This window comes from Rhamphochromis sp. 'chilingali' (genome assembly GCF_963969265.1).
Source record: "Rhamphochromis sp. 'chilingali' genome assembly, chromosome: 5".
Classification (NCBI taxonomy): Eukaryota; Metazoa; Chordata; class Actinopteri; order Cichliformes; family Cichlidae; genus Rhamphochromis; species Rhamphochromis sp. 'chilingali'.
The window spans coordinates 5,558,460-5,568,539 of record NC_137932.1 but is presented as its reverse complement, the minus strand read 5'-3'; the positions used below and the strand labels follow the sequence as shown (position 1 = coordinate 5,568,539).

The 10,080-nt window shown below is 40.7% G+C and overlaps 1 protein-coding gene across 4 annotated transcripts; it reads left to right on the top strand.

Annotated features, from left to right (window-relative positions):
• Nucleotides 1-4,307: 4,307 nt before the first annotated feature.
• LOC308397009 (zinc finger CCHC domain-containing protein 12-like) lies at nt 4,308-9,468 on the top strand. 4 transcript variants are annotated; one of them, XM_080882723.1, is made up of 3 exons: nt 4,308-4,508; nt 4,585-4,646; nt 5,274-9,468. In XM_080882723.1, exon 3 carries the CDS (start codon nt 6,003-6,005, stop codon nt 7,698-7,700), a length of 1,698 nt encoding a protein of 565 aa, XP_080738849.1. In that variant the 5' UTR covers nt 4,308-4,508; nt 4,585-4,646; nt 5,274-6,002; the 3' UTR covers nt 7,701-9,468. The 4 variants fall into 4 exon arrangements, with proteins under 4 accessions (XP_080738849.1, XP_080738851.1, XP_080738850.1 ...); XM_080882725.1 differs by lacking the exon at nt 4,585-4,646 and having other exon boundaries at nt 5,296-9,468; XM_080882724.1 differs by lacking the exon at nt 4,585-4,646 and having other exon boundaries at nt 4,308-4,569; nt 5,296-9,468.
• Nucleotides 9,469-10,080: the final 612 nt, after the last annotated feature.

Here is a 10,080-nt window from a genome sequence, read left to right as displayed (position 1 = left end):
TTTGGGTCCTACCCTGCCTACACACAACCTACACTTGATAGATAGTGGTTAAGCCTTCATGTCACCTATACCCATTCGTGCTGGGAGTGGTTAAGTAATGTGCAATGTAAGCAATCACATTATGACCCCAGTGTTGCTATGTGTTAGACCAAAGTCAGACAAATGGCAGTCAAAAATATGTTTGGGTCCTGGTGTACTGTAGCTCAAGGCATTGAGCAAGTGACCTGGGGTCAAATCTGCCCTGAGGCAGTTTACATTAGGTCTTCCCAAATGGTAAACTGCTCTCCTCAACTTACCTGTCTCTCAAAGGCAAAAAATCCACCTTCCAAAAATGATATCTTGTTTAAAATTTTAAATGCACAATCACTCTGGGTGGTTTAAATCTGTGCTCTCAGAGCTCTATCCAAACCTCAGCCTTCATCGTCACCACCAGAGTTCTCATCAACCAATGTATCACAGCTGTCTAATTACTGGATACATTGATTCATTTCTCTGTCTTAATCAATCTTGTTCTGCTCTTTCAAATGATCTCTTCTTACTGAAATAAATAGACCTCTTCTAGATGGTGATTAATCCTAAATGCATTGTATTTAAACATTGTGTCAGCTGGTTTTTCTTTAGCACAGCACTAGTCTTTATAACCAATAAGCACCAGGAGGAGTCAGTCAAATGCTCCTGATACCTGGAGAATAATATATCATGAAGTGCTCCTTTGTGAGGAGATCAAGTATACAAAATAATTGCTTGAGGAGCCAGTGTGATGTCAGTATTATCCCACTGTGATAAATGCAGCAAATACACCATAAGAAGCAAGACTGACCCTTAATCATTTGCCTTCATCAAACAATTTAATCCGCTGTGAAATTTTCTGCTTAAAATAAAAAAATAAAATTCATGTGGCCAGGAGAGTTCGTACTCCACCAGACAACTGTTGCATGCTTGACTCACCCTAAAAGATGATAAATTAGATTTCTAACGAACTCTTGACTGTGTAAGCGTCTCCAGAGCTCTACTGAAAGCAAAACACCGAGATCGTCTTCACTGAGCAGCTTTTAAAAAATCTTTCTCAAGGAGACAAAAGTGGCAGCAGCCTTGCAGCCCAATTGACTCCACAAATCCAAAAAGGCTTTGCAAGCCAAGATCATCCCCAGTGGCACAGACTACGGTGCCATGAATCAAGTATTTGAAAGTGCCTTTGTCTCAAGTACTTTAATACCATTGAAAAGCAGCTGAAATATCAAATTAAAACCATAACGCCTGATGTTCTATGCATGGATAAGAGCCCACAGTATTTTTTTTTTCTACTGTCAGATCTTGTGCCAAATACCTTTTCAGCATAAAGTACCTTCTGTGTCTGTGATGTATTTGTTTGGTTTAGCTTCCGAAGCTAAGGATGTGAATGGGTCTTCCATATTTTGAAAGGATTATTCAATTTTGTTTTCCCTTGAACTGTAGTTGGAAAATAAAAATACCATGAAGCTGCATCTTCATGATATTTAATAAAAAAATAAAATAAAGAAAAACACTTCCTCCGTATAAGAGACCAAATTATTTACAGTAGGCTGGCTTGATGCCCCTGACTTCAATTGTGCAACAGCAAAGGAGACCATATCCCACAGTGCTTCCCTTTGACTTCAGATGAAAAACATTTCATCAGTTAAGGCTGTCTCTTCTACATCAGTTGCCTTTGCTCAGTTTGACATCAGTTTAGCTGTCAAGACGCCCAGTATGCTTGGTGTTTAAATAGTTCTTACATCCCGTACCAAACACCCTACTGTATAATGCATATCAGGGAACATTATTTTACAGCCAATAAACCAGTTAAGTTTAATAACAAAACCCATTCACTATCTAAAACAACTATTTCATCATCATTATACTGTCATTAGCAGATATTTAGCAAGGCGTTGACATCCTTGACACATGGAAATTCAAACAGCATGTTGCTCGACTGCTGCTGGGTATGTTGCAGCACCAGGGAAATGTCAGTGCTATCCTGTTGTTGACTGTGTCTTCATCAGCTCACACTTTGAGATTGAGAGAGAGAAAATTAAAAGCACGTTTTTCTCTAACTGGAGGCCTGTTTTTGATGCAAAGCTCTGATATTCATTTTCTCTTTCTATGTGTAAATACTGAAAGTCACAGGACAGGTGTTGCCTTTAACTTTTATGAATGGTGAGTTTGTCAGACTAAAACAAGAGCCTGGCATATTCTCAAAGAAAATTCATCACCACATCACCACAAGGGGAAATGACATCACTGGTTTAGCTAAGGCCAACCTATCGAAGCAAGCAATTGATATTCATGTGATGGTCCGGCAAATTAATGCCTCCCCTTTGTACCTAAGGCACATCATAAGTGATTGTTTTTACCCTGATGATCTGCCTATTTGACTTCAAAGGGTACCATGAAGAAAGTTGAAAGTTCCTATAATTCTGCAGCAGCAGATATCATTAGAATCCACATTTCTGATGGGAATGTAAAATAAATGCTAAAATCATACTTGCCTCTGTGCAAGTGAGGTCTTGCTCAGAAAATACAGGGCATCTCCATGGGATTTTAAACCATACACATGTGTTTTTCTGTGTGTGCATCTCTGTCTGTTTGTAGTAGCATGAGAGTAAAAACATTTTAAGTCAGATCCAATGCATAACTAAGTAAAATACACCCGGTTTCTAACCACAGCAGTTGTATCAGACTTTAAATCTGAAAGATTTAGTGTTAGCTTCTGTTATTTCAGACATGTGTCTTTACATCAGGGATGGAAATCTATGCTACATAAATTATTTAATACATAAACCACATCTTGTTCAAGAAGCAACTGCATTGGCTGAATCTTTTCTGCAAATCTGAGTCTCTTGAGCACACATTTTATAGATTTAATGATATTATGTAGCATAGGTGATAAAATCCACTGATCCACTAGAATAGTATTCTATATTGCTCTGTACAGTATTCCACTATTGTTTGTTTTTTTTTCCCCTGGTGTGCTGACACCTCTCTTAATGGCATGCTGTCTTCTTTTGATGCATAATTACTACAGCGGCTGTCAAGCTCTGCAGGTAGATTTAGTCATTTGATTCTTTTTCTTTTAACATATATATTCAATCAACCAAACACATGACTGCAATTAAATGCATTTAGACATGTAGGCGTGGTCAAGATGACCTGCTGTTGACGGTTGATGCCAGACAGGCTTATTTGCGAATTTTAGAATCTGCTGATCTACTGGGATTTTCCCGTGCAACCATCTGCAGAGTTCACAAAAAATGATCAGAAAAAGAGAAAATATCCACTGAGCAGTAGATCTCTGGGGAAAATGCATTGTTGATGCCAGACGTCATAGGAGAAGGGCTGGACTGCTTCAAGCTAGAAGGAAGGCAATATGAACTCAAATAACCACTTGTTACAGGCAAGGTATGCAGAAGAGCATCGCTGAATGCATAACGCATCGGACCATGAGGCACATGAGCTTCAGGAGCAGGAGAGTACATCACATGCCACTTCTGTCATTCAAGAACTGGAAGCTTCAAATCACAGTGGATCACCAAAGTTGTACAGCAGAATTAGCAAACGATTTCTTGGTCTGATGAGTCTCAATTTCGTTGCAACATTTGAGTGGTAGGAAAATTGGCACAAACGGCGTGAAAGCATGGATCCATCCTATCTTGTATCCAGTGTTGGCCAAGTTACTTAAAAAAAAGTAAACAGTAACTAATTACTGATTACTTCTCCAAAATTTAATCCCGTTACTTTCCTGATTACTTATGTTCAAAAGTAATTAGTTACTTAGCTACTTTTTAAAAAAATGATTTACAACCTGAATAGGGTTGAAGCAATAGATCTTTCAGCCCAATTCTATTTTTTCTGCATAATCCATCATATAAAATGCAATCAAATGAAAAAGTCTCATTTTGAAACTAGTTTTATTTGTTTTAATCTTTTAACTTTACACATGAAGCAAACATTAAATTATATGCAACATTCTCTGACTGGAAGAAATTTAACATTTAAACCCATTTTCTGCACATTCCAGCACATAAAATAAAATATTTTTTTTGTGTTTACACTCACTCTTTCAAATAAATGCACGTAAAACACAGCAGAAAATAAATAAAATCAAAGACTCAGCAGTCCTGTTGCTCTATTTTCACCTGTATAGCAGGAGTGGGGCAGGCGGAGGTTTGCCCTGGTGCAGGTGTGTCGTAGCGGTCAGTGGAAGGATCTGGCAGTTTCACATTCCCATGGCAGAGTACTGTCAGTGCTTGCTCGGAAGTTTAGGGTTTGTTTTTTTCCACTTGTAACCCATGTGAAATACAGGGCTGCAAAATCCCTTTTTGTAATCTAAGGCTATAGCCTGTTATTGTCACAAGGGGGCGCTGTGATGCAGTCTTGTGTTCTGACGACCTTGCGTCTAGTGCGCAGGAAGTATTACCTCTCTCTTCCTGTGAGATCTTCCCTCTGATGGCGGTCAAGTACGTGTCGGAGCGCATGGAAAAAGTATCTTGGTATGCAATACTGCAACCCGGTTAATGAGACCAGATTGTTTTACGTATAAATGCTAATAAGGTACTCTTTTATTAGGCCCCGAACTCTGACCACAAAGGGAATAACGTCTGTCAAGTTATTTGTGTCTGAAAATCCCGGTGAGTCACGTGCTTTCGTTAGCTACCTGTTAAGTTAGATAATGTATTTCACTAGCCGATTCAGCTCAGAAACCTTTGAACAAAAACCAATCGGGAGCTATGAGAATCTGGCGTGTTGTTTCACTTCTCCTGTTGTTCTTTACAGTGTGTTATAAGTGTTGAATGCTTTGAGCTAAACGATGCCGATGCTAGATGCGATGCTAGCTGCTAATAGCTGTTAGCCACCCCACCCCGCTGAAGCCATATTCCGATCGGGGAGGTATTCAAGTAGAAGCAATAGCTCTGTTTATATTAGAATGGTTATGTCTTAATAGATATGAGCATATTTCAAGTTTAATAGTATTTGCACTGAATTAAGTTACATTTTCTTGTAAGCCTTAAGGATGAATGTCACTTTCATTGCTATGACTGTTTACATTACTGTTTAAGCTGCTGATGTTCTTTGTTGTGATATAATTTTGATAAAATTGTTGATACTGGTACAAACAAGTTACTGTAACTCTTGTAACTTGGTAAAGCTAAAGGGAATGCCATTTGTGATTAATACATTTGGAAAAGAAGTTAATGAGCTCATGTTAAGAACACAAAATGGGAAAAGAAATTGATTGTTCTGCACTGTTTGTGTAGATTGGTTTTTTTGAACTACTAGAAGGATTCTGGAGAACCACTGACGGCGAGAACAGCCCAAATGAGATCCTGGATGATCGTGAAATGGTGTGGCCAGCCATGCGATCGGATTGTGGGATTTGCCTGAGAAACTGATTCAAGCAACCCTGGATTACAGATAAGCCCTATGCACTACTTTTCCTACTCGGATAATAGGGTTTGCACACTGACAATTCCCCTACAGTACACCTGTTTGGGTTTTCAACGACTTTAAAGGACAATTCAGACTGGACAATTCAAACTTCACAACAGGAACACTTTAATCTGTTTCATTCATTCCCAAGAGCTCTGATACTGTTCAGTATAAATCTTCCATTTAAATGTCTTTATTTTGTTTTGTTTTACATGTGTTCACCTTTAAAATGCACTATTAGTGTGCAATTTGGGTTATTGTGTTGTATATGTATATAAATGGTACTGAGGCAATAAAGGTCCCAGTTATTCACTTCCAAGCCAACTCCTTTTGTGAGTCCCCAAAACAAAACCTCCTGAACCTAGTAAGATGTCTAGGGTCTCTATTTGAAGTGAGAGTGTACTGGTCCTGAGTAGAGGCGCTACACAAAACGTGGCGAGCCAGCCAGGAGGTTTAATTCCTTTTATTTTGGAAGTTGAGCAACTGGTGCTTTCATGCCTTTTGGGTCAAATCATTACAATTGTCCATGACATTCTGGGTTGGAGCAATAAGACAACATGGATGTAATCCAAAGTGAAGGTGTCAAAGTACCTAACTCTGTCCTAGTAGGAGGGTTAACAGGCGATGAGGTTGACAATGAGGTTATTGATTACTTAGGGCAGTTTGGTTCTATTGGAAGAGTAATCAAAGTAACTAGCACAGAGGCACAGTTTAAAAACACAGCCATTGTGGAGTTCCAATCAGGTGAACCAGTCCAGTTCCTTAAGGATAGCTTGCCTTGCAAAAGACAAAGCCGTAACCCAAGTGTTGTCCATCATATCCAGCTTCTGTCTGCGCTGTATGCTGCAGACAGGGGTTCATGTTTAACCCATTCTTACCTAACTGAACTGAAAGGGCTTGCTAAACTGAGTGGTGCAGATTTTGAGAAGGTTTTACTAGATGAGCTGGCCAGAATGAAGAAGTCCACTGAGAGTGATCCCGCAGTTGGGCCAAATGTAACAGTGCCTAATCAGAATCTGCAGCTCACTAGTGACACAGACCAAGATGAACCAGCCATCATAGAGCATCAAAGTCCTCTTAAACTGGGCAGTGATTTAACCCACTTGCCTGAGCATGACTCTCACTCATCCTCTCCAAGTGTAGAAGTGACTCCCTCGCACAGAAAAACCACTATCTACTTACCACCTGAACAGCTCACTACACCTGAAGTACAGAGAGTAGTAGTTGAGCATGTCATTAAGAACAATGAAATGCCTTCTCAAGGTCATGCAAAGCTCAGGCCCTTCTCGGGGAAAACCCCTTGCTCTACTTTCGAAGCTGATTATGATACGTGGCGCAACAATGTTGAATTCCACCTCATAGATTGTACCATATCTGACAAACATATGGTAAGGAAAATAGTTGAGAGCCTTCTTCCACCAGCTGCTAACATTGTAAAGCACCTTGGTCCTAACGCTTCTCCCCATGACTATCTCAGCCTTCTTGACTCAGCGTATGGTACTGTTGATGATGGGGATGAGCTTTTTGCCAAATTCCTGAGCACAAACCAGAACTCAGGTGAAAAGCCTTCTGCCTATTTACAGCGGTTGCAGATAACCCTGAGTAAAGTCATTAAAAGAGGTGGCATCACTACAAATGATTCAGATCGCCAACTGCTTAAACAGTTTTGTAGAGGTTGCTGGAACAACAGCTTGATCACAACCTTGCAGCTTGAGCAGAAGAAGGACAAGCCACCTTCATTTCCAGAGTTGCTCCTCATGCTACGTACTGAGGAGGACCGGCAAGCGGCAAAGTCCAGCCGAATGAAACAGCACTTAGGCATTTCTAAACCTAAGGCACATTTGAACTCCCTTGAAGTAGGAGAGTATGTCACTGATGATACAGACGTATCAGCTGTTAATGATAGGCTAGTGCCTTTTGATGCACATAAGTTAGAAAGGAAACTTGCAAAGCTACAAGCCCAAGTGGCTTCACTGAAAGCATCAGCTATTGACAGTTCAAGCCAGAACTCTGACAAGCCAAATAAGAAAACCAAACCTAAGTTCAAGATTCTTCCTAAAGAGAAATCTGACCCAAGTGAGACTAAGCCCACTAAGAAGCCACGCCCATGGTACTGCTTCAGGTGCGGCGAGGATGGTCATATTGCTCCCTCTTGCAGCAATGAACCAAACCCTGAACTAGTTGAAATGAAACGTAAGGAGTTCAACCAAAAACTACAAGTCTGGGAGGAACAGAATATGTCAGCTTTAAACTAAAATCAGTTTCTGGGGAGGGACTACCAGGAACTGAAAGTAATCATGAACGTCCCAAACCGGAACCTCAGAGCAAAGTATCTTCTCTCTCGTGCAGCACGACCCCAGATTAGGTTACCCAAGGGACTTGTAGGACAGAAATGTACAGCAAATGTTACCGTGTCGGGAGTCAATTGCAGTTGTCTCCTTGACACTGGGTCTCAAGTGACCACAGTGTCCGCTTCATTTTACAACACCAATCTTTCAGAACATCCCATTCAGCCTATCAGTGGCCTGGATGTTGAGGCTGCTAGTGGCCAAAATGTTCCTTACTTGGGATACATACCCATCAGCCTTAAGTTTCCAAAAAGCTTTATTGAAACTGAGCCTGAGGTTTCTAGCCTTGCTTTAGTAGTACCTGACTTACGCTCTAACTGTGACTTGCCTGTGCTGATTGGGACAAATGCACTTGATGTTCTGTACGACGAATATTGTCAAGGTAAAGATCCCAATGATTTGTCGTCGGTCTATGGCTACAGGCAGATCCTCCGTACACTCAAGGTCAGGAGAGAGATAAACCTAGCCGGAAACGATGGCTTTGTAACTCTTAAGGGCAAGGTGCAACACGTAGTACCAGCTCAAGGGAGGGTCCTCCTTGAAGGCTGTGTCAGATCCAGCAGTGCTGGTGAATGTGCCATTGTTGAACAGCCAACGACATCCACCTTACCAGGGGGAATTTTTGTGGAGTGCTGTCTTGTCACTTTGCCCAAGAAGCATCCTCATAGGTTACCTATATGGGTGAGAAATGAAACTGAGCATGACGTAACACTGCCTTCTAGATGTGTCATTGCAGAGCTCCATAGTCCTGCAAAGATATATGACGAATCACCCATTTCAACCAAAAATGATGACACTGTGAAATGTTGTAATGTTACTGCACAGCCAGTTGATGAACCTGCTCACCCAGATTTGACATTTGACTTTGGCAATTCTCCCCTCCCGCAGGAGTGGAAAGAGAGGGTTACCCAGCGTCTAAGTGCCTATGCTGATGTTTTTGCCCAGCATGATTTGGATCTTGGACATGTATCTAGAGCTGGGCGATAGAACGATAACGATATGTATCGCGATATAACTTACTCGATAGAGAAATTAAGCTATCGCGATAGACTTCGCCGCTCTTGTCCTCAAAAAAAAAAAAAAAAAGGTCAGCCAATCCAAATTAAGTAGCGCAGAGCCGAACCAATCACAGCCGCAGCGTCACGTCCACGTGACTTGTTACGTACAGCACAAGTGCCAAGCCGCACGTGTGTTTGTTTGGGAAGCAGCCAGCGGGTAATGGAGCCAGCGGGTAATGGAGGAAATGAGTGTACCGACTAGAAAAATCAACCGAGCGTGACCGAAGAGAAAACAGATAATGGTTCCAATGCCGGAGAGATTGTCGAACGGAAGAGCCATAGAAGTTCCGTAGTGTGAAGGTATTTCGGCTATTTCAAGTCTGACAAAAAACAGAGTAGCGTGCACTGTAAATTGTGCCGAAAGCAAGTCTGGAAATACAATAAACTGGTGCATGCGTCACACTGCGCCACGTTATTGTTTCGGTGAAATGAATTTCTACAATACTGTTACTGTTAATTCTACTCTCTGCAGTGTTTAAATGCTTACATATACACAGAGTTACTGTCCCTCCACACATACGACTCGGTTCTGCTTCTATGCCCCAGCTTTGTTTACTTTTTCCCACCGAGGCTTCTAGACTTCTGATTGGCCAACATTTCGGCACGGTTAGGAATCTAGCTCCACCTGCTGCTTTGGCATGTTCATAGCAGCGTTTTCCTTCATTTCTGCCTTTATGTGTGGACGGGATTATTTTTTAAAACGGAAACGGAAAATCTCCGTTTTCAAAAATACCCGTGTACCCGTGGACGTAGCCTCAGTCTCTGACTGGAAGCGCTAATTCGTCATTCGGCTTTTGTCAGACTAAAGTAACTGTTAAAAGTGTTTGAAAAGCTAAGCTATACAACAAGGAGAGATTGAGAATTTCCTTTTAGTTCTCAGTTTATTTGATATTGACAAAAGTTAGTCAGTTTTGTCTGTTCTTCTGTAAAACAAACTAAGATTTATTTTTAGAATTAATATTTTGTTTCTAAGTGGAATTGACAATTTAGTCTGTTTTGTTTGTTCTATTTTGAAACTTAAACGCTTTAGTGGCTGCCTTTTGTGTAGTTTGCAATATTTGCCTTTATTTATCTGAAAAAGTCTCATGTTCCTTAAGTACATCTACCCTGTTGAACTTATTATGGGAAATAAATATTTAAATAAAAACAAGCTGCTGATTATTTCACATTTTACTTGTGAGCAACGGCACATTTAAATCTTACAAATATAGTTATTTGGCTTATATCGT